Source organism: Cetorhinus maximus, chromosome 16 (genome assembly GCF_964194155.1).
Source record: "Cetorhinus maximus chromosome 16, sCetMax3.hap1.1, whole genome shotgun sequence".
NCBI classification, from domain to species: Eukaryota; Metazoa; Chordata; class Chondrichthyes; order Lamniformes; family Cetorhinidae; genus Cetorhinus; species Cetorhinus maximus.
Genome location: NC_135894.1, coordinates 101,916,591 through 101,941,773, shown reverse-complemented (window position 1 = coordinate 101,941,773; position 25,183 = coordinate 101,916,591). Strand labels below are relative to the sequence as shown.

At 44.4% G+C, this 25,183-nt stretch overlaps 1 protein-coding gene across 5 annotated transcripts in view; it reads left to right on the top strand.

Annotated features, from left to right (window-relative positions):
• The first annotated feature begins 3,930 nt into the window (after window positions 1-3,930).
• gbe1b (glucan (1,4-alpha-), branching enzyme 1b) overlaps window positions 3,931-25,183 on the top strand; it is a 599,646-nt gene continuing 578,393 nt past the window's right edge. For all 5 annotated transcript variants that reach the window (XM_078560420.1, XM_078560417.1, XM_078560416.1 and 2 more), the window contains exon 1: window positions 3,931-4,117. In XM_078560420.1, coding sequence (XP_078416546.1) covers window positions 4,026-4,117 — 92 coding nt within the window. In that variant the 5' untranslated portion in view covers window positions 3,931-4,025. The remainder of the gene's footprint in view (window positions 4,118-25,183) is intronic.

Here is a 25,183-nt window from a genome sequence, read left to right as displayed (position 1 = left end):
AGATAATGAGGAATGGGTGCAAAGCCACTGCAAAGTGACTTCTTTTGTTCTGGGTTCACAGACAACACAGTTTCAGCCATTTTAAGAATCTACATTCAGTTTTTAAAATTTTGGAAATAGCATGAGGACATCTATAAGGCACAAGTCAGGAGTGTGATGGAATACTCTCCACTTGCCTGGATGAGTGCAGCTCCAACAACACTCAAGAAGCTTCACACCATTCAGGACAAAGCAGCTTGCTTGATTAGCATCCCATCCACAAACATTCACTCCCTCCACCACCAACAAATAGAGGCAGCAGTGTGTACCATCTACAAGATGCACTGCAGGAACTCACCAAGCCTCCTTAGACAGCACCTTCCAAACCCATGACCGCTACCATCTAGTAGGACAAAGGCAGCAGACACATGGGAACACTGCCACCTGGAATTTCCCCTCCAAGCCACACGCCATCCTGACTTGGAAATATATCGCCGTTCCTTCACTGTCAATGGGTCAAAATCCTGGAACTCCCTCCCTAACAGCACTGTGGGTGTATCTATACCAACTGGGCTGCAGCAGTTCAAGAAGGCAGCTCACCACCAACTTCTCAAGAGCAATCAGGGTTGGGCAATAAATGCTGGCCTAGCCAGCGACACCCACATCCCGTGAATGAATAAAAAAAATATTTTTAAGAAGAGTGTACAGTGTGAGGTCTTAATCCCTCACAGAGGTAATATATTAGCATGGATAGAGGATTGTTTAACAGGTGGGAAGCAGAAAGATGGCATAAATGGAACTATTTCAAGTTGGCAGGTAGTGAATTGTGGGGTACCAAAAGGCCAGTGCTGGGGCCTCAGCTATTTACAATCTATATTAATGGCATGGATGGAGAGACAGAGAGTAATATATCAATGTTTGCGAATGATACAAAGCCAGGTGGAAAGTAAACTGTAGGGAGGAGACAGAGGGACTGCCAGGAAATATAGACAGGTTAAGTGAATGGGAAACAAGATGGCAGCTGGATTATAATGTAGGGAAGAATGAAGTTATTCACTTTGAACGAATAGAAGGGCTGAATATTTTTCAAAAGGTGAGAAACTTGTTAGTGTTTATGTTCAAAGGGACTTGGGTGCGCTTGAACAAGGAATGCAAAAAGTTAACATACAGGTACAGCAAGCGGTTAGGAAGGCAAAAAGCATGTTGGCCTTTATTGCCAAGGGATTGGAGTACAGGAATAAAGAAGTCTTGCTACAATTGTACAGGGGTTTGGTGAGACCACATCTGGAATACTGTGTGCAGTTTTGGTCTCTACATTTAAGAAAAGATATACTTACATTAGAAGCAGTACAGCGAAGGTTCACTAGATTGGACTCTGGGATGAGGGGTTTGTCCTATGATAGGAAGCTGAGTGAATTGGGTCTATATTCTCTGGAGTTTAGAAGAATGAGAGGCTATCTCATTGAAATGTCTAAGATTCTGAAGGGGCTTGATAGGTTAGACGCTGAGATATTATTTCTGTTGGTCAGGGAATCTAAAAACTGGGGCATGATCTCAAGGTAAGGGGGTTGATCATTTGGGACTGAGATGAAGTGAAATTCCTTCACTGAAAGGTTTGTGAATCTTTGGAATTCACTGCCTCAGAGGGTTGTGGATGCTCCATCATTGAATACATTTAAGGCTGGGTTAGACAGATTTTTGGTCTCTGAGGAAATCAAGGGATATGGGGAACGGGAGGGAAGTGGAGTTGAATCCCAGGATCAGCCATGATCGTACTGAATGGTGGACCAGGCTCGACGGGTCATATGGTCTACTCCTGTTGCTATTTCTTGTGTTCTACTGCTTTTTGCAGGAGAGGGTTCCACATTTCCACCACCATTTGTATGAGGAAGTGCTTCCTAACTTCGTTCCTGAATGCTCTGGCAGTGAGTTTAAAGCTATTTTCTAGATTCCCCCACCAGCAGAAACCATTTCTCTATCTACCCTATCAATTCCTTTAAAAATCTTAAACTTCAATCTAATCACACTTAACCTTCTCAATTCCAGGTAATATAATCATGGTTTATTTAAACTCTCCTCATCATTTGATGGCTAGCAAAAGTGGTTGTTGATGCCAGGACACTGTGCTTGTTTAAGAAGCAGTGAGACTCTGCAATGAGAAAATGCAGGGTTGCTATTCTGAACTTATCTTGTGATCGAATGAAAACACCTGTTAACCTGTGTGAATGGCTGCAGTGGGAAGGTCAATGCCCTTGATCTGAGATTCAAAATTTTGTGCAGTACGAAATTAAAAATAGAGATATGTAATTATTTTTCTTCCCAGAGATTGAACCTGCTACTGCAGGCACCTTCCCTCTTGACCCCTGCCGATACCCCTCTGAAGGTGCCATGAATACAGCTTGCACTCAAATTACACTAATCAATAAGATAAAAGCAAAAAACCGGGGATGCTGGAAATCCAAAACAAAAACAAAAATACCTGGAAAAACTCAGCAGGTCTGACAGCGTCTGCGGAGAGGAACTCAGTTAACGTTTCCAGTCGGTATGACTCTTCATCAGAACTAAGGAAAAATAGAAAAGAGGTGAAATATAAGCTGGTTTAAGGTGGGGGGGGGTGGGGGGGGGGTGGGACAGGTAGAGCTGGATAGAGGGCCAATGATAGGTGGAGATAATCAAAAGATGTCATAGACAAAAGGACAAAGGGGTGTTGACGGTGGTGATATTAGCTAAGAAATGTGCTAATGGTAACATTAAGGGTAGAAAGCAGGATGAGCAAGGGACAGATAGCCATAGTGGGGGTGAGGTGGGGGGAAGGGATCGAAATAGGCTAATCAATAGGTTGTCAAATGTTAGTGCTTCTTCACAGAACATGTTGCAATGTGAAAAGAAGAGTGATAGGCATTTGCCCATGTCCTCCTTCCTCTCCAGTTTGTGCCTCCCACTCCTGTTTCACATTTCTTCCCATTCCAGCCTTTACTTTGTTGCTGTTCACACCTCTCTCTTTCCTTCTGCATCCCAGCACCATCCTCTCAAGTCCCTCAAATCCCTACCTGACCCACCCTCTATACATCCTTCTTGTGCTTCGACACCACCCCGTTCCTGTTCCCCCCTCCACTCCCCTTCTTTCCAAACACCTTGTGCCAGTCTAGATCTTTCTCTCCCCTACCCCACAGATAACCCACTTCCCCTTTTAACCCTTTCCCTTCCCAATGCTGTCAGACCCTAGTCACTCCCCATCCACTGTAGCCCCTCCCCTTCCTGATAACCCCTCCATGTCTCCCTCCAGTCCCTCCCATTCCCCTCCCCTCCTCCTTTCCAGAACATCCTCATCCACCCTAGCCCCTCTAACTTCCCTCCAGCCACTCCCTTTTCCCCTCTCCATCTAGCTGCTGTCCCTCTAGGCCCTTGCCATCTAGCCCCACTGCTCCCCTCTAGCCCCTCCCACTGTAGCCCCTCCTCCTCAACCCCTCTCCATTCAGCCCTCTCTTGCCAGTCCCCACTTAAGCCCCCAGACCTTCCCACCCCTCCTCCTCCAGCTCCTCAAACCCCTCCACTTGATCCCCTCTCACTTGAGCTCCTCCCCCTCAGCCCCACTCCATTCAGCCACTTCCCCATGCTCCAGCCAGCCCATCAAGGTCTTCCCTTTCCAGTCCCCATCCAGGTCCTCAAACCCCGCCCCCTCCACTGCCTCCAGCCCCTCCCCTATAGCCCCACCCCCTCTAGCTCCTCCCCTGCCCCTTCCAGCCCCTCCCCTGCTCCTTCCAGCCCCTCCCCTACCCCTTCCAGCCCCTCCCCCTCCAGCCCCTCCCCTTCCTCCAGCCCCTCCCCCTCCAGCCCCTCCCCTCCCTATCTAGCCCCGCCCCCTTCAGCCCCGCCCCCTCCAGACCCACCCATTCCTCCAGCCCCGCCCCCTCCAGCCCCTCCCCCTCCAGCTCCAGCCCCTCGTCTTTTTCCCTCCCTCCCCCAGTGAGCGGTTGCTCGGTATTCTCTTTCTCTGCCTGCCTGGTTCGGTTGCTCGGGCAGCGCTGAGCGGTTCTGTTGCTAAGATGGCGGCGGGGTTGCCAGCGGAGGCCCAGCTGGACGAGCTGCTGGAGCTCGATCCCTACCTGGAGCCGTACAGCGAGAACCTGCGGCAGAGGTAGGAGAGGCTCCGGCAGTGACTGCGCTTTAACGCGCTCCCTCCCTGCGGTTTCAGGATGGAGGGCCGGGCAGTAAACTCCTAACTATAAACAATTCCTACCTAAATAAACCGCTAACTAACTGCAGCCTTAACCATAAACAATCCCTAACTAACTATTAACCCCTAAATAAACCGCTAACTAACTGCAGCCTTAACCATAAACAATCCCTAACTAACTATTAACCCCTAAATAAACCGCTAACTAACTGCAGCCTTAACCATAAACAATCCCTAACTAACTATTAACCCCTAAATAAACCGCTAACTAACTGCAGCCTTAACCATAAACAATCCCTAACTAACTATTAACCCCTAAATAAACCGCTAACTAACTGCAGCCTTAACCATAAACAATCCCTAACTATTAACCCCTAAATAAACCGCTAACTAACTGCAGCCTTAACCATAAACAATCCCTAACTAACTATTAACCCCTAAATAAACCGCTAACTAACTGCAGCCTTAACCATAAACAATCCCTAACTATTAACCCCTAAATAAACAGCTAACTGCACCCCTAACCATAAACAATCCCTAACTAACTGTTAACCCCTAAATAAACCGCTAACTAACTGCACCCCTAACCATAAACAATCCCTAACTAACTGTTAACCCCTAAATAAACCTCTAACTAACTGCACCCATAACCATAAACAATCCCTAACTAACTGTTAACCCCTAAATAAACCGCTAACTAACTGCACCCCTAACCATAAACAACCCCTAACTAACCGTTAACCCCTAACCATAAACAATCCCTAACTAACTGCACCCCTAACCATAAACAACCCCTAACTAACTGCACCCCTAACCATAAACAATCCCTAACTAACTGCACCCCTAACCATAAACAACCCCTAACTAACTGCACCCCTAACCATAAACAATCCCTAACTAACTGCACCCCTAACCATAAACAACCCCTAACTAACTGCACCCCTAACCATAAACAGCCCCTAACTAACTGCACCCCTAACTAACTGTTAACCCCTAACCATAATCCCTAAGTGACTGAACCGGAACTAAAAGCTAAGCCCCTAACTAACTAAAGCCCTAACTAACTGACTATACGCCCTACTAAAGCTTTAATGAACTAACTAACCAACATTTCTCTTTTAAACTGTTATCAATCCTGCCGTATTGCTTTTTCTTCTCTTAACCTGCTTTATATTTCCAGCAGTTTCATTTGTGCATTTTATATAATGATGCTAGTTTGAAAGTGTTCTCTGCCTGGGCTGAGACCTGCAGTTTGTGTACTGTTGCCCCTGCCCATGTATCTTGACAGGCCAAGCTGCACCTGTCACTGGTTAAATTGACAAGTAAAAGAGCAGCTTGGTTTCACTGCTGCTCTCTTTATACCCACTCCTATTTTCTCAGGGAAACAGTTTGCTACTTTGGATCAATCCTGCCTATATGCAAGTCCACTGTAAAATTCTCAAGGGGAAGTTGGGCACCAAAAGCTTATTTTAACATTTTCAAACTGCTTCTATTATAATCCCTCCCAGCTGCACCCGCCTTCTGAAACACTTTGTACACCACATCGAAAACTGGTCAAGGGTTGGAATCTGATGTTTACTTTGCTGATAGAAGTTCTTTGAAAATAGTAAATAATTCATTGATGCCACAAGTCAGAGAAACAAACATGGAAAAAATGATTTATTGAAAATAAATACCAACATTTTGAGTTGAGTTTACCATCATACAAAGTCTGTGCAAATATTGGACTGCTTGTTTGAAAGTCGGGTTTTTGTCAGCCCTCGTGCCAAGGCAGGTCTGAAACCTGTCATTACAATGGATGTGATAGGACGTGGAGCAGGGGATGTGACTGTTGCTTTGTTTCTACAATTTCCCCAGCGCTCCTTTCTATGGGACAAGTCATCACCCTTCCCTTTCCATCACGTTCCCCTTCCTCTTCGCCACCTCCCCAAAAGAGACATTAAAACATCCAAAGATACAATAAATATTAAATAATTCAGCCGTGACTTAGTGGATAGCACTCTCGCCTCTTAGTCAGAAAGGTGTTGGTCCATTGCTGAGACTTTGGCGCATAATCTAACCTGTCACTCCAGTGGAGTACTGAGGGAGTGCAGTGCTGTTGAAGATTTCACCTTTTGGGTGAGATTTTAAATAAAGGTCCCTTCTCAAGTGGAAGTAAAAGATCCAACAGCACTTTCTAAAAGAAGATCAGGAGAGTTCTCCTGGTGTCCTGGCCAATATTTATCCCCTACACCATATCACTAAAACAGATGATCTGGTAATTTAATTCAGAATCACAGAATTGTTACAGCATAGAAGGATAGAAGGAGGCCATTTGGCCCATTGTGTCTGCACCAGCTTTCTGTAGGAGCAATTTATCTTGTGCTATTCCCCTGCTCTCTGCCTGTAGTCCTGCACGTTTTTCCTTTTCAGATAGTAATCCATTTTTCTCTTGAATGTGTTCACTCGCTGCGTGAAAAAGTTTTACTTCATGTTGCCGTTGCTTCTTTTGTTAATTGATTGAAATCTGTGCTCTCTTGTTCTCGATCCTTTCGTGAGTGGGGACAGTTTTTCCCTATCTGTCCAGACCCCTCATGATGTTGAATGTCTCTATCAAATCTCCTCTCAACCTTCTCTTCAAGGAAAACAGTTCCAGCTTCTCCAATTTATCTACGTAGGTGAAGTTCCTCATCCCTGGGACCATTCTTGTGAATCTTTTCTGCACTGTCTCCAATGCCGTCACGTCTCATTGCTTTGTTTCAAAACTCCTTTGCAGGAGTTTTGTGTGCAAGTTGGCTGCCATGTTTCTTAACTTTACAACAGTGATTACATTTCAAAATATACTTCGTTGGCTGTAAAGCGCAAAGTTCTTTGAGTACCAATTACCAAGGGTAGTGTTAAGATGGTAGAATGGGCAAAAAGAATGGCATTGAATTCAATGTCAGTAAATGTGAAGTGGTACATTTTTTGTTTAAAAATATGATCTGTAAAAACTGGATGATGTGGAATAGCAGAGAGAGATTTGGAGGTTTGGGATCACCAGATATTTAAAAGCAGTGCCTCAAGTGGGAAAGGCCATTTTAACATAAAAGCTGGCAGAATACTTGGCCAGTGACCTTGATTACAAAGATGAGAAAGCTTAATTGATATAAATTTGCTTGTCTGCAAGGTGGGAAAATGTCTCTGGGAGCAAGATCCTGCGTACTCCAGTGTAACATGAAAGCCAACAGAAAGTGAAAGATTACAGTTTTGCTATTCAGTGTCAAACTCCTCAGTACTGTTACTACTAGGTTAGCATAATGTGTGAGGACTGATTGTACAGGGCCTCACATCCCACTATAACAAGCTTCCTTTGCAATACAGAGCACCGCCCTACACCTGTCGAGAGAGAGTGCGCACGAATAGAACATGCATGTCTGCTCATAGAATATTAGATGATTGATGAGAGAGCTGACCAGCACACCTGAAAAATCTCAACCGTAGGATTTGGGACTGGTGGCTTAATAATTAAATGTTGTGTGGGTGGGATTTTATTTTTGTTTCATTAAAATGTAATTTTTGGATTTATAACCAGAGTTAACAATTTAGTATGGGAAAAATACTAACAGATTAATCTGTTGCTGTTTTGTCTAGACAAGAGGAGGTTGCAGGCTTACCTAAGATCTTTAAAATTAAGGAAAAGTTTGATAGAATAGACACAAAGATGATGTTTCCACTTATAGGGATAACAAAACTAAGAATCTTAATATAAGATCGTTAATTAATTGAGTAAGGAATTCAGGAGAAAGAGGACTCGAAACGTCAACTCTTTTCTTCTCCGCCGATGCTGCCAGACCTGCTGAGTTTTTCCAGGTAATTTTGTTTTTGTTTTGGATTTCCAGCATCCGCAGTAGTTTTTTGTTTTTATCTAATTATGCAGAGGATAGTTGGAATGTGAAATTCAGCACCATAAATAATGGCTGAGACAAAGCTAGTTCAGTATGTAAGGGAGAAAAGAATAGAGGGGCATGTTGTTCGGGTCGATGAAGTAGGGGGACGAGGCTTCTGTGCAGCACAAACACTGGCATAGGCAAGTTGGGCCTGTTTCTGTGCTGTAAAGTCTATGTAATTCTAAATACTGATAATGTGAGAATAGTTTGTCCCATGCTGTAGGAAGGATTTGAACTAATGGACATGGTATTGTGTAGATTATGGTTGGTGTGAGGAAATAAAATGTGGAAAAAAATATGAAAAATTAGGGTTGTTTGAATTAGGACAGAGGAGATTACAAGATCATTTGGTAAAGGTTTTTGATGAGATGACAGAGAGGGTGAATGATGGCAGTGCAGCTGATGTTTTTCTTAAATTCATTTATGGGATATGGGCATTGCTGGCTACGCCAGCATTTATTGACCATTCCTAATTACCCTTGAGAAGGTGGTGGTGAGCTGCCTTCTTGAACCGCTGCAGTCCATGTGGTGTAGGTACACCCACAGTGCTGTTAGGGAGGGAGTTCCAGGATTTTGACCCAGCAACAATGAAGGAATGGCAATATATTTCCAAGTCAGAAAGGTGAGTGGCTTGGAGGGGAACTTCCAGGTGGTGGTGTTCCCATGTGTCTGTTGCCCTTGTCCTTCTAGATGGTAGAGGTCATTGGTTTGGAAGGTGCTGTCTAAGGAGCCTTGGTGAGTTTCTGCAGTGCATCTTGTACATGGTACACACTGCTGCAACTGTGTGTCGGTGGTGGAGAGAGTGAATGTTTGTGGTTGTGGTGCCAGTCAAGCGGGCTGCTTTGTCTTGGATGGTCCAAGGTGTTTACTAAAACCCGCTTTCACAGCCATATTTCCTTTCTCAGTGACTGTCTCCGTCTCCGACTCACCCCACGTGGATTTCAACTGAAATTCCATCCCTCTTGTTTCGAACCCACCCAGGATTACAGGTATCTCTGGGACATAAAACGTTTCTCGGACTGCTGTTCCCGTCGCATTCTGAGATCCACACTCAGTGCCATGCGCCGCCGTATGAACACACTCGACCTCTCCCTCCAGCAGCACCGCCGCACCCTTTTTCAAAGCTGCGCGTGCCCCCAGTTTCATTTTATTCTTCGCCTCATCCGTCGCCTCAACAAGAAACTTTTTCTCATTCTCTCAAGTGCTAAGGAACGCAAGCTCCAACAACTCATCGACACCAACACCCACCTGGGACCCTCCACCCCTGCTTGTCCCCACCCCATCTTCCAATCCCAGCCCCAGCCGCGTATTCACTATACCCCCTGACCTTCCCCTCTCCGATGCTGAACGTTCAGTGCTCAGCAAAGGACTTAGCTTCATACCCTTACGCCCTCATCTCAATGAATTTCGGGCTCGGCATGATGCTGAACTCTTCTTCCGCCGCCTTCGTCTCCGTGCTCACTTCTTTGGGCAGGAGTCCTCTCCCCGTTCAACGGATCCTTTTACCCACCTCCAATATTCTCCCTCCACCTGGACCCCTCCCTCTGGATTCTTACCTTCTCTTGATCTTTTCATTGAGAACTGTCGGCGTGACATTAGCCGTCTCAATTTCTCTGCTCCTCTCACCCATTCTAATCTGTGTCTCTCTGAACTTACTGCACTCCGTTCTCTCAGGTCCAACCCCAACATTGTCATCAAACCCGCTGACAAGGGTGGTACTGTTGTTATCTGGCGCACTGACCTCTACCTCGCGGAGGCTGAGCGTCAACTCGCAGACACTTCCTCCTACCTCTCCCTGGACCATGACCCCACCACAGAACATCAAGCCATTGTTTCCAGGACTGTCACTGACCTCATCTCCTCTGGAGATCTTCCTCCCACAGCTTCCAACTTGATAGTCGCCCAACCTCGGACGGCCCGCTTCTACCTTCTACCCAAAATCCACAAACAGAACTGTCCTGGCAGACCGATCGTGTCAGCCTGTTCCTGCCCCACGGAACTCATTTCTCGTTATCTTGACTCCCTTTTCTCTCCCCTTGTCCAGTCCCTTCCCACCTACATCCGTGATTCCTCTGACACCTTACGTCACATCAACAATTTTCAGTTCCCAGGCCCCAACCGCTTCCTCTTCACCATGGATATCCAATCCCTCTACACCTCCATCCCCCACCAGGATGGTCTGAGGGCCCTTAGCTTCTTCCTTGAAAAGAGGCCCGAACAATCCCCATCCACCACTACTCTCCTCCGTCTGGCTGAACTTGTTCTCACACTGAACAATTTCTCCTTTAACTCCTCTCACTTCCTCCAAATAAAAGGTGTGGCTATGGGTACCCGCATGGGCCCCAGCTATGCCTGTCTCTTTATGGGGTATGTGGAGCATTGCTTGTTCCAGTCCTACTTCGGCTCCCTCCCACAACTGTTTCTCCGGTACATCGATGATTACTTCGGTGCTGCTTCATGCTCTCGTCGGGACCTGGAAAAATTTATTAATTTTGCTTCCAATCTCCACCCCTCCATCATTTTCACATGGTCCATCTCTGACACTTCTCTTCCCTTCCTTGAACTCTCTGTCTCAATTTCTGATGATAGACTGTCCACCAATATCCATTACAAGCCTACCGACTCCCACTGCTACCTCGACTACAGCTCCTCACACCCCGCTTCCTGTAAGGGCTCCATCCCATTCTCTCAGTTCCTTCGCCTCCATCGCATCTGTTCTGATGACGCTACCTTCAAAAACATCTCATCTGACATGTCCTCCTTCTTCCTTAACCGAGGTTTTCCACCCACGGTCGTTGACAGGGCCCTCAACCGTGTCCGGCCCATATCCCGCGCATCCACCCTCACGCCTTCTCCTTCCCAGAAACATGATAGGGTCCCCCCTGTCCTCACTTATCACCCCACCAGCCTCCGCATTCAAAGGATCATCCTCCGCCATTTCCGCCAACTCCAGCATGTTGCCACCACCAAACACATCTTCCCTTCACCCCCCCTGGCGGCATTCCGTAGGGATCGTTCCCTCCGTGACACCCTGGTTCACTCCTCCATCACCCCCTACTCCTCAACTCCCACCTATGGCACCTCCCCATGCCCACGCAGAAGATGCAACACCTGCCCCTTCACTTCCTCTCTCCTCACCGTCCAAGGGCCCAAACACTCCTTTCAAGTGAAACAGCATTTCACTTGCATTTCCCCTAACTTAGTCTACTGCATTCGTTGCTCCCAATGCGGTCTCCTCTACATTGGAGAGACCAAACGCAAACTGGGCGACCGCTTTGCAGAACACCTGCGGTCTGTCCGCAAGAAAGAACCAAACCTCCCTGTCGCTTGCCATTTTAACACTCCACCCTGTTCTCTTGCCCACATGTCTGTCCTTGGCTTGCTGCATTGTTCCAGTGAAGCCCAACGCAAACTGGAGGAACAGCACCTCATCTTCCGACTAGGCACTTTACAGCCTTCCGGGCTGAATATTGAATTCAACAACTTTAGATCTTAAACTCCCCCTCCCCCCATCCCCACCCCGTTTCTTCCCCCTCCCCTTTTTTTTCAATAATTTATATAGATTCTTCTTTTCCCACCTTTTTCCATTATTTTTAAATCTACAACTAATACTTTGTTAGTCTGTCCACCCCACCCCCACTAGAGCTGTACCTTGAGTGTCCTGCCATCCATTCTTAATTAGCACTTTTCTTAGATAATATCACCACCTTCAACACCTCTTTGATCCTTTTGTCTGTGACATCTTTTGATTATCTGCTCCTATCACTGCTTGCTTATCCCTACAACCACCCCACCCTCAACTTCTCTCTCCCCCCGCCCCCCACCTTAGACCAGCTTATATTTCACCCCTCTCCTAATATTACTTCAGTTCTGCCGAAGGGTCGTGAGGACTCGAAACGTCAACTGTTTTCTTCTCCACCGATGCTGCCAGACCTGCTGAGTTTTTCCAGGTAATTCTGTTTTTGTTTTGGATTTCCAGCATCCGCAGTAGCTTTTAGCTTTTTGTTTTTGTCTTGGATGGTGTCAAGCTTCTTGTGTTGTTGGAGCTGCACTCAACACTCAGTTCAGTGAAATACAACATTTTTAGAAAATTGGAGCCCATGGGATAAAAGGGGATGAATATAAAATGAACTAAGGGATAGAAAACAGAGTTGAGTTGACACTATATGCAATTCAATATAAAAAATGGGAGCTGATAGTTTGTTAGGAACAATTAGGAGAGATAGTATATTCTAAATGATGCAATTTTAAATGTCGTGCAAGAAGAGAGAGCCCTGGGGGTGTTTGTGTAAAAATCCTTGAAGCTGGCAAGATAAGTTAAAGCAGTTAACTATATGGAATCCTGTGATTTGTAAATAGAGGCAGACTACAAAAGCACAGAAGGTCAACTGTTGTAAAACTCGTTCAGTCCCAGCTGGAGTAATTTTTTTCAATTAGAGGCACCACACTTTAGGAAGGAAGAGAAGGCTTTGGAGAGGATACAAAAGAGATTCACTAGATTGGTTACATGGATAGACTGGAGAAGCTGAGCTTCTTCAAACAGAGAGGGTTAAGAGGAGTTTTGAGAAATTTGTCAGTTGGTAGCACTCACTTCTGAATCGAAGGTGTGTGGGTTTAAGTACCACTCTCGGACTTGAACACAAAAATCCAGGCTGACGCTCCAGTGTAGTATTGAGGGAGTGCTGCACTATCAGAGGTGCTGTCTTCTGGTTGAGCCATTAAACCAGTCAGCCTTCTAAGGTGGATGTCAAAGCTTCCGTGGCACTATTTTGAAATGGAGCAGGAGAGTTATTCCTGGTGTGCTGGCAAATACCTATCCCTCAGTTAACATCAGAAAAACAGATGATCTGGTCATTATCACATTGCTGTTGCTGGGTGCTTGGTGTGTGCAAATTGGCTGCTGCGTTTCCTTTGTTATGGGGATAGAGTGAGGAAATGGGAATGGAACTGATTAGATTGGTTTACAAAGAGCCAGCATGGACTGGATGGGTTAAATGGCCACCTCCTGTGCCACAATGATTCTGACTCGATTATAATTATGATGAGAATTCAAAAGTACCTCAGTGGCTGTAACACACTTTGGGACGTACTGAGGTTGTGCAAGATACTATATAAATGCAAGTTTCTTTTTAAGTTTTAAAACCAGAAAGGGTTTAGATAGAGTCAGTACAGAGAAACTGTTCTCAGTGGATGATAGATCAAGAAACAGAGAACCAAATTAAGATGAATGGCAAAAGAACCAGAGCCGACATGAATAAAAACTTCTTGATGTAATGACATAGGAATTGGGATGCACTGCCTGATGGGATGGTGCATGCAGATTCAATCCTATCCTTTAAAAGGGAATTGGATAAATATGTGAATGAGAAAAAAAACTGCAGGGTTATGGGGAAAGAGCAAGGCAGCAGGACTAACCCAGTCAGAAGAGGTTTCTATATTATTCTATGATTCCAGACATGTAGAATTAAGATATTGGACAGAGTTGATAAAATGATTTTTTTGTTCCAATGGCTGAGGGGTCTTGAAAGGAGGGCTTATAGGAATAAAATTAAATGTTTAGGACAGAAAGCAGAACCTTTTTCTTATATAGTGTGATTGTGGAATGCGCAATTGAAATTAGTGATTGAAGCATGATTGAATCAGAGACAGTCAACATTTAAAAATAGGTTGGATGGATGGCGGAAATAAATGGAAGCAAAGGAAATGAGAATCGAGGGAATACCTGAGGTTAAAGCAACTGCTCAGGTGGAGGGTAAACGCTGAATGGCTTGTTTCTATGTTGCAATTTCTTAAGTTTATTGAATGGCTGATTGTCAAGTAACTCGGGTCCCGGTAGTAGTCAGGGGTTGATAAATGAGTGTGTACCAAATCTGCTGTACGTTTCTGTAGCTTAGTGTGGTAATGTACCAAGGCAAAGAGCTGCTGAATAGGAGCATTTTGCTCATGTTCACCGTGTCTAATTCTAGACACTGAATCATCAGCGCGATGAAATGCTGCTATCCGCAATTGCAACTTGTGGGCTGGAATTGTATTTGAAGTCTCTCACATAGTGACAGCTATTTGTTAGGTCTTTCCTGTGTTTACATTCTTGTGAATCAGCTCTTCATCAGGAAATGTTGATGTTGTCATCTTGTTCCTGGTGTGAGAAAAATTTCCTTTTTCAACACCATTTCCAAAATAGTGTTAAATAGTGTAGTGCTTCCCATTTGCATGCAGAAAAGTTCAGTGTTTGTGTTGAGATGAATATTTCAGAACTCCAGACATTTGAGCACAAAAACTTGGCAGGCACCTCAGTATAGTACTCAGGGTGCTGTCAGAAGTGCCATCTTTTGGAAGAGATGTTAAACTTAGATCCTGTCTTTGCTCTCAGCAGAACAAAAAAGATCCCATGGTACTTTTTGAAGCAGAACGGCAGTGGGGTGAGGTTCTGTCCAGTGTCCTGACTAATGTTCTCTTTAAGATGCAGGTGTGTGCGGCTGAGAAGCAATCTGGAATATAGCGTGCATTGGAATAAACAGGCCACTCACAACAAATGGGGGTTGGGACTGTGCATCGGATTCCAACATCAAAAGTGAGAGAGGCTGGACAGCATATGAGAAAGTCCATTTGCGATTGGTGGAGTAGTGAGAGTGGGAGCAAAGGAATCTGATTGGAGGGGCAGCGAGTGTCGGAGAGAGGGAATCTGTGATTGGAGGAGCAGCGAGTGTCGGAGAGAGGGAATCCGTGATTGGAGGAGCAGAGAGTGTCAGAGAGAGGGAATCTGTGATTGGAGGAGCAGCGAGTGTCGGAGAGAGGGAATCTGTGATTGGAGGAGCAGCGAGTGTCGGAGAGAGGGAATCTGTGATTGGAGGAGCAGCGAGTGTCGGAGAGAGGGAATCTGTGATTGGAGGAGCAGCGAGTGTCGGAGAGAGGGAATCTGTGATTGGGGAACAGTAAGCCCATGTACTGGGGTGGGGAGGTGTTTCTGGAAGTGAGCAGTGCAAGGGCAGGAGGCAAGGAGGTGGACAAAGTCTGAGCCCTAGTAGAGACTCAGCTTCAGAAGGCACGCACGCTCCAGATTCATCAGACAAATGTGTTCTGAATTGGAAAGACTTGGGGAAAATTCCCTGGTAGCTGGTGACCTGTGTAGTCAGGGTAACTTCTAAGCTGGATAAAAGTGATGGGATCTGCAAAGCATCTGGTTGCCAGCCCTGGATTTGAGCGAAACTCTGGAGTGATCCCCATTCAGCAGCTCTCAATATTCCAGGACTTAACCTGGAGCAGAAAGGCCCATGGCAACTGGAGGTCATAAATCGCTGTGCGCGCATCATAACCAGAAAAAAAATGGTCACTAATGAAGTTGATTAATGGATTTAGCCTCAGTGAGGACTTGCTGCTTTATGAGGGATGTATGACGTCGATTGGATTATAGATCATGTATATGGAGCATGGCCAATGAGGACCTATTTAGCATTAACTGAGCGACATCTACTAGCCTAGAAACCGTAGGTTAATGAAGTTGTCTTGGTTAATGAGTAATGGTTAAGGCACAAGATTGAGCTTCATTTCACTTCTGTGAGATGAATGGATTTTTAAGAAGGGGGAATGGGGTGCGTATGGGGAGGGCAAAGAGGGGGAATGGGGCATGTGTGTATTGGGGGGAGGGGGGAATGGGGCACGTAGAGTCATAGAGGTCTACAGCACAGAAAAAGGCCCTTCGGCCCATCGGGTTTGCACCAGTCAAACAAGTACTTAACTATTCTAATCCCATTTTCCAGCACTAGGCCCATAGCCTTGTATGCCATGGCATCGCAAGTGCGCATCCAAATACTTCTTAAATATTATGAGGGTTTCTGCCTCTACCACCCTTTCAGGCAGTGAGTTCCAGATTCCCACCACCCTCTGGGTGAAAAAATTCTTCCTCACATCCCCTCTAAACCTCCTGCACCTTACCTTAAATCTATGCCCCCCTGGTTATTGATCCCTCCACCAAGGGGAAAAGTTCCTTCCTGTCTACCCTATCCATGCTCCTCATAACTTTATACACCTCAATCTCCTCTGCTCCAGGGAACATAACTCCAATCTATTCAATCTCTCCTCATAACTAAAACTCTCCAGCCCAGGCAACACCCTGATAAATCTCCTCTGCACTCTCTCTAGTGCAATCACATCCTTCCTATAATGCGGATTCCAGAACTGCATGCAGTACTCTAGCTGTGGCCTAACCAGCGTTTTATACAGTTCCAGCATAACCTCCCTGCTCTTATATTCTATGCCTTGGCTAATAAAGGCAAGTACCCCATATGCCTTCTTAACCATCTAATCTACCTGTCCCGCTACCTTAAGGGACCGGTGGACATGCATACCAAGGTCCCTCTGATCCTCGGTACTTCCCAGGGTCCTACCATTTATTGTGTATTCCCGTGCCTTGCTTGTCCCGCCCAAGTGCATCACCTCACACTTATCCGGATTAAATTCCAATTGTCACTGATCGGCCCATCTGACCAGCCCGTCTATACCCTCCTGTAATCTATTTATGTATACCACAAACAGCAAGGGACCCGACACCGATCCCTGTGGAACCCCACTGACACAGGCATCCAGTCATAAAAACCCCCCTTGACCGTCACCCTCTGCTTCCTGCCACTCATCCAATTTGCCAAATTGCCATGGATCCCATGGGCTGTTACCTTCGTTATCAATCTCCCATGCGGGACCTTATCAAAAACCTTGCTGAAGCCCAAATAGACTACGTCAAATGTGTGTGGGGGGAGAGGGGTAAGAGGGGGAATGGGGCTCGTGTTGGGAGTGAGAGGGGGAGTGGGGCTTATGTGGAGGGTGGAGAGGGGGAATTGGGCGTGCGTGGGGGTGGGGAGAGGGGGAATGGGGTGCGCATGGGGCTGGGGAGAGGGGGAATGGGGCATGTGGAAGGAGAGCAATGTTTCCTCTAAGATGCACATGTGCAGTTGCGTGGAAATCTGGAATGTCTTGTGTGTTGAAATAAACAGATCATTCATAACTTTGCGAAAGTTCAGTACAAGAAAGCTGTGCTCAGAGGAGTTTTTAGCCCGCTGAGCACCAAGTAAATTTAGAGGGAACATTGAGGGATCAATGTTGGTCAAAACCAATCAACATCACTAAAACAGATTACCTGGCCATGATCTCATTTGGAGTAATTGCTGTGGTTATGAATATCTATTTCATGATTCTAGTTAATATTTTGGAGGTCATTTTTGATTCTGGAAAGATTATTGTTGTAAAAGTAAGGTAATTAAAATGCTGGGCTTTAGAGATTGCCAGAATACCTCATGAAATGGCAGCTCAAGAGGTCACTCATGTTTGTTCAATAAAGTCAGCATAGAAGAGAGAGAGAGTTATAAAACAAAAGTTGGTGAGCTTACTTAGCTGAAGAATTGGAAACGTCATGTCTGTAGTGCTTGCAAGAGGTGCAGTCCAGAGAATTGCTTTTGTTTTGGGAGGTATTGCTGAATTAGTTTAAAAGCATTCAGTAAACCCTGAAAGCTGTAATACCCATTTACTTCGTCAGATCAAAGAATAAATTGTAAATGAGGAATAATTAATCTAAAAGTTGGTTGGAGGACATCCCAGGACAGACTACGACATTATGGAGATGGGTGGAGCTTAAGGATGTTCTCTGGTTTCAATTTATCTGTGTTTGCTGGAAAAAGTTAGTTGCAGTTTGTACCTCATGTGGTTTGCACTTCACCAAGACAGCGCAAAGTAAATGACAGGTCTCCGGGCCTGCACTGTAAGCAGAGTAAAAAAAATACTAACTTCATCAGTCAACATGTGGAATGTAGGTAAAGTTTAATGTTAGTTTGAATTTTATGAGGGAACAGAAGTTGGAAGATTGCCTAGTTTGAAACCAGTAGAAGAATCTACAGTGCTCCTCTTCAGTGTCTTGCGCTGGAGAAAGCAACAAGCAGATTAGCTAGAAAGTATTGAAAAGTAACCAGAACAAGAGACTGAGGCATCCACAGATCAAGAGATGGTGAATGAAAGTTTTACCACTGAGGAGAATTCTCCAGAGGACTGTGGCATACTTATGGGTCATCCCTACAGAAGTAAACAACTTTAAGATTGAATTGGCTTATAAGAGAATTCTTGGAAGTAAGAAGTAAACCTGAATGCATAATAAATATAGTTATAAACCATATTGTTAATGATGATTGTGTTCAGTTCCTTTTTACACAAAGTTCGTGTTTTGTTTAAAAAAAAAGAGTGAGATCTTGTGGTGTGGTTAAATTGGTTATAACAAGGTTTTTAGATTTCTTTCCAAACGTTAATGGTCCTTAACTAGATTGCAACATTGCACGAACTGGTGCCATATGTCCTCGTTAACAACAATGACAGCGGATGGAAAAAATACTGTATTGACAAGTGAAGCACTTTGGGGCATCCTGAGGTTCTGAAAGGCACGATATAAATGCAAGTTCATTTTTAAAAAATTCTGCACAGTTGGAAAGCGTTTTACTAAAGGGCAGTAGAAGTACTTCAAACCTACTGCCCCCATCTTGGATAATGCAACTCAAACCCTGTTAGCATAGAATACATGAACATAAGGAGTAGGCCTTTCGGCCCCTCAATCCTGTCCCGCCAGTCAATCAGATCATGACTGATATGAGTTTAGAGTTCTGAAATGAATCCCAGTGTGCTCCCTGAAGAAGAATTTACATCTGTCAGAAATGTCACAAAACACTTCACAGAGAATTACCTTGTGCACTTAAAATGTTACAGTTAAAGGCAACAGCTGTTCTTCTTACTGCAATTTCCCCAAATTGTAATCTGTTTTGTAATCTCCCTAAGTTGATCTCTTTTGGTGCTCCTGGTTGATAAACGTTGACCTGCACACTAAGGGAAGCTCCCGCTGTTTGAATTGTATCATGAGAGCTACCTGAAGCACTGGAATGGGTAGATAGCTCCATGAGTTGAATTAAAAACAGAAAATTCAGGAAATACTTAGCAGGCCTGGCAGCATCTGTGGAAAAAGAAACGGAACCTTTCTCAGGTCACAGAACTGAAATGTTAACTCTGTTTCTCACTCCACAAATGCTGCCAGACTTGCTGAGTATTTCCAGAAATTTTCTGTTTTTATTTCAGATTCCAACATCCATAGTGTTTTGTTTTTGCAATAAATTGAATGCCTTAGCCAAAGAATGGCACCTCCAGCAATGTGCACTCTCTCTGTGTTATGATTGAAGTTTGAACCCACAATCTACGGTCTCAGTAACACCACCTGCTCAAGAGCAATTAAGGATGGGCAATAAATGCTGGCCTAGCCAGCGATGCCCACATCCTGTAAATAAGTATTAAAAAAAGTGCTTCCAAATGAGCCAAGATGATTTTAAGATGTGTTTAAGATGAGTAAAGGATTTGTTAGGTTAAATAGAGCAAAATTATTTTCCCTGGGGAAGCCCAGGACAAGGAGGCAAAAGCTAAAAATTAGAACCATGCTCTTGAAGGCTGAAGCGCATCTTCACGAAAAGGAACTTAGAGTTGTTGAGGCTGGGGTCAATTGAAATTTTAAAAAACTGAGCTTGATAGATTTTTTGCTATGTAAAGTTATTAAGAGTAATGGAACCAAGGGTGGTAAATGGAGTTAAGATACAGATCAACCATGATCTAATTGAATGGCAGAACAGGCCCGAGGGGCTGAATAACCTATTCTTGTTCCTGACTCTCAAAATTGGAGTAAAATGTAACCTTGTCAAGTTTTTACATTGGACATTTGAATACCCAGCTGTACAATTTTAGACTCTGACCTTTCCAATTCGAGTTGTGTGTGGTGACTACACTTTGAGTTGAGCAATAGATTGGTCAAATACTTGTATTATGGGTCTGTCACCAATTTGAGGCGATGAATTAAGGACTCTCGTACATTGGAGTATCTCAGCAAAATAAAGCTTCACACAACATTAAATTGTACTGGTTTAATTCCTAAAAGAGAGCCTTAAAGGTTTCTTGGCAAGTAATCATTGCTTGAGTGATAGTGAACAGGTTTTATATCACCAGTTACTGAATGATTAGAAAAAGGGGAATTGGAGATTCAAATTATAGAACATTTGTAGTTTAATAAATCCTTATTGCCTGACTAGCAAAAAATGATAATTCAGCAGGTTAACTTGGGTTTGTCAGTGAGTTGGGTTTGTCAATGGATTGGGTTTGTCAGTGGATTGATTCTTGTATGAAGGCACTGTTAGCAGCACAATCAACATTTCTTACTCTTGACTTACAGATAAGTCAATTAACCTGATCTTGGGTCAAGAAGACATGTGGCAGGATATCTTCGCAAATGTGCAGTTTAATGATTCTTGATTGCCCTGTTAAGGGGGTCAGGAGGACTGAAACCGTGCTGTGAAGTGAAGAGCCTTAGTCAAACTAGCTAACCTTGAGCAGTGAAGCCTGAACTCTCAAAGCATTTAAAATTTTTTTGTTAAGTGGAACTTGCAGCATAGAAACAGCCATTTGACACAGCTGGCCTAGTTTGGGGCTTATACTCCACATGAGCCTCCCCCTACCCTACTTCGTCTCAGCCGATCAGCATACCCTTCTATTTCTTTCTCCTTCGTGTTTATCTAGCTTTCCCTGAAATGTATCTATGCCGATTGCCTCAGCCACACCATGTCGTAGTGAATTCCACATTCTAACCACTCTCTGGGTGGAGAAGTTTCTCCTGAATTTCCGTATTAGATTTATTAATGACTGTCTATATTTATGACCCATAATTTTGGTCTCCACAAGTGGAAGCATCATCCCCATGTCCACCCTATCAAAACCCTTTCATAATTTTAAAGACCTCGATCAGGTCACTCCTCAGCCTTCTCTTTTTCCTGTCAGTTCAGTCTTCCTGACAGTTATAAACTCTCAGCTCTGGTATTAGCTGTGCACGTGAACAATGTGCTTTGTGCAATGATGGAGAGAGGTGGGGATTATAGGTCCAAGGTCATCTGTTCCTCCCAAGTACTCATTATAGCATGGCTCAAATCGTATATACTTTAATCCCAAAATATTTTCTGAAAGTTGGCAGTGAATGCACAGTTGTTGAATGTATTGAAGACAGAGATCGATCGATTTTTGGACTTCAAAGGAATCAAAGGGTGTGGGGATAGGGTGGGAAAGTAGAGTTGTAGTAGATGATGGCTCACATTTTAATGAATGGCAGAGCAGATTCGAGAAGCTGTTTGACCTACTCCCCAAATTTCTTAAATCTTATCTAAAATAAATGAATTGGTACTTGCTGTTTTTCCACATAAATACCAGGTGATGACCACCTCCAGCAAGAGAAAATCTAACTATCTTCTCTTGACATTCAATGGCATTGCCATTGCTGAATCCCTCACGATCAACGTCCTGGGGGTTACCGTTTACCAGAAAGTGAACTGGACCGGCCATATAAATACCGTGACTTCGAGAGCAGGTCAGAGGTTGGGAATTCTGCAGCAGGTAACTCACCACCTGACTCCCCAAAGCTTGTCAAGCATTCACAAGGGGCAAGTCAGGAGTGTGATGGAATACTCTCAACTTGCCTGGATGAGTGCAGTTCCAGCAACACTCAAGAAGCTTGACACCATCCAGGACAAAGCAGTCTGCTTGATTGGCACCCCATCCACAAACAGCCACTCCCTCCAGCACCGACAACAGTGGCAGCAGTGTGTAGCATCTGCAAGATGCACTCCAACTTACCAAGTCTCCTTTGACAGCACCTTCCAAACCCACGACCTCTACCGCCTAGGAGGACAAGGCTGGCAAATGTGATTCTTTGAAATGCATGGGAGCACCACCACCTGAAAATTCCCCTGTAAACCACACACCATCCTGACTTGGAAATACGTCGCTGTTCTTTCACTGGCACTGGATCAAAATCCCGGAACTCCCTCCCTAACAGCACTGTGGGTGTACCTACACCACATGGACTGCAGCGGTTTGAGAAGGCAGCTCACCACCACCTCCACAAGGGCGATTAGGGATGGGCAATAAGTGCTGGCCTAGCCAGCGATGCCCACATCTCGTGAACGAATCAATAAAAGAACAACCTTCTGAGGGAGCTTGTTTCATAGATTGACCACTTGTTCGCTGAAATAATGTTTCCACAAGTGAATTTATCCCCCTCCTTGCCCGCAGCTTCAAACGCAGCCTGTGTGCTCTACTTCAGCACAAGATGAATTAACTTGTCATGGTGTACATTATCCAGACCCCTTGATTATAAGTCCAATTCCAATGGTGAAAAGCTATTTTCTAGGACCTCTAGGCTCCTGAATTCTTCTCCAATTTAAAGCTGGCTCTCGCCTGCTTCCCAATGGCAGCTTCCAGCAACAAGATCCATTCATTACCATCTGAAAGATTTATAGGATAACAATGCAAGTAATTGATTGGCCTGTTCCCCATGTTGTAACACTGAGAATTTGCATTGACAAGATTGCGAAATACAAAGATGGTAGAACCTGCAAAGGTGGGAAAAATAGGTCTGAATGTGGGTTTTTTTTATAAAAAGACAGCTGCATCTAAACCCTTTTATTTAATGCTTATTCATATAGGCTTCAGGTGTATAACAGTGTGTGTTTTATTTCTGTGTATATATAAACTTGAAGTCTAAATTGGGATCAGGGAAGATTCAGCATTGGTATCTGTCGTTTCACAGCTGTGGGCTTTGTAAGGAATGTTTCCTATGCGTCTGGATATCAGACCACTGGCTGGTTGCCAATGCAATAATGCTCTGTCCTTGGGTTGACTTTGGACAATCAGTCAGAGAGAACCTGAAAGTCACTTGGTAAAAGAATGGATTTGATTTTGCTCAGACAGATTTTGAACACACTAACATATGAAACAGGAGCAGAAGTAGGCTATTCAGCCCTTCGAACCTGCGATCATTGCTGATTTGTTTGTTTCAAATTCCACATTCCCATCTATCCCCGGTAACGTTAGATTCTTGTTAGGCAAGGGAATCAATCCTCCTTAAAAATATTCAATGACTGCTTCCACCGCCTTCTGAGACAGAGTGTTCCAAAGTCGCACAGCCCTTGGAAAAAAATTTCTCCTCATCTCTGCCCTAAACAGGCGATCCCTAATTTTAAACCAGTGCCCCCTACTTCTGGATTAACCCACAAGAGGAAACACCCTTTCCACATCCACCTTGTTGAGATTGTTCAGGATCTTATATACTTCAATCAAGTTGAGCTTTATGGCCTGGTTCTGCGCTGTAATGTTAGTACAAGAAAGCCTCACCTGAGAGGTTGTTTTTTAAAGTGTCTTTACAATGCTGCTTCTTGCACCATTGGAGCATTTTTTCCCTCTAACCAACAGTTGTGAAAATCGGTAGGTTCTCATTCATCTTGAACTTTTCCATTTAGCTTGCCAGGCATGTCCTGTTAAATATGGCCTGAGCTTTTTTTTATATTATCTCTCACTGGAACCATTTCATGTCTTGATATACTAAAGAACCAGGTGATGGCTGCTCAGTTGTGGTTAAAAGCTTTGAATGGATTTTATTTTTTGATTTGGAGTCAGAAGTCATGGGCAGAACCATTGTAACATCTCCAGTAAGATGAAGAGTAGGACTACAGACTGCCAAAGCTTAGGCTTCCCCAGTCACCATTTCCTTACCAAATGCATTCAATGTTTCAAAAGAAAAAGTGAATGATGCACAATGAATTTTTTTTGTCTCCTGTTGCATGCCAATCACTTCTTCCTGAATAGCTCAAATTTGTCCAACTCTTGAATTCTACCCCTGTATCTGGGGGGACTCGACTAAACACTTGACAGAAAAACTGAAGATAGGGAACCCTGATGGACTGCAGCCCATCTCTCCCTCCCTTCCACCCCCACGCCACCCATTGAGAGTATAGACATGAATCCCAAATTCGCTTTTCGTGAACTTGAACCTCATCACTTTGTCCTACTGTCATGGTTTGATTTGAAGTCATGTTCTAGATGTTTGTTATTTGTCACTTTACATATATGAGGTTGCCTCTCAGTTCCTTGCTTGCAATGCTGAAAAACTTAAATTGTTCTAGTCTTCATAATTCAGGCCCTATTAGTAATTCTCTGAAACATTTAGGACTTAAATGCCTCCCTTGTGTTTTGGTGTTACTTTTTAAAATTCAACCATGGGATGTGAGCATTGTTGGCAGCATTTATTGCCCGTCATAATTGTACTTGAGAAGGTGGCAGTGAGCTGCTGCCTTGAGTGGCTTACTAGGCCATTTCAGAGGGCACTTAAGAGTCAATCACGTTGATGTGGATCTGGAGTCACATATAGGACATCAGTGATGGGTTTTCATGACAGTCTGGTAGTTTTATGGTCCCCATTATGGATATGAGCTTTTTATTCCATACTTATTTAATTAACTGAATTTATACTCCTCAATTGCTGGGATTTGAACTCGTCTCTGTGGAATCATTCATCCAGGCTTCTGGGTTACTGGTCCAGTAATATACCCTCTGTTTTACAATACCCATGAGTGCTATGGTGTGTCCCCATGTTGTTGGGCCTCCACACTGCATACCTGGGAACCAAACCCCAAAGTTCCTCTGAAGCTTTTGCCTGGAGCCATGAGGGTCCCAGTTTCTGTGTCGCCTTGAGGAGGCAGAGCTTATGCTGCTAAACATTCTGCAATGATCAGCAAACATTCCCACTTCTAACCTTATGATGGAGGGAAGGTCATTGGGGCAGCTGATGATTAGGCCTAGGATACTACCTTGAGGGACTCCTGCAGTGATGTCTTGGGATTAAAATGATTCACCTCCAAAATGTCCACAGCCATCTTCCTTTGTGCTAGGTGTGCCTCCAACCAGTGGGGAGTTTTCCCTGATTCCATTGATTTCAGTTTTGCTGGAGCTCCTTGATGCCACACTTGGTCAAATGCTGCCTTAATGTCAAGGGTAGTCACTCTCACCTACCCTCTTGGGTTCAGCTCTTTTTTCCATGTTTGTACCAAGGCTGTAATAAGGTCAGGAGCTGAGTGGCCCTGGTGGAACCCAAACTGAGCATCAGTTATTGCAGTGTAAGTGCCACTTGATAGCACTATTGATGACATCTTCCATCGCGAGAAGAGACTGATGGGGTGGTAATTGGCTGCGTTGGTTTTGTCTTGCTTTTTGTGGACAGGACAAACCTGGGCAA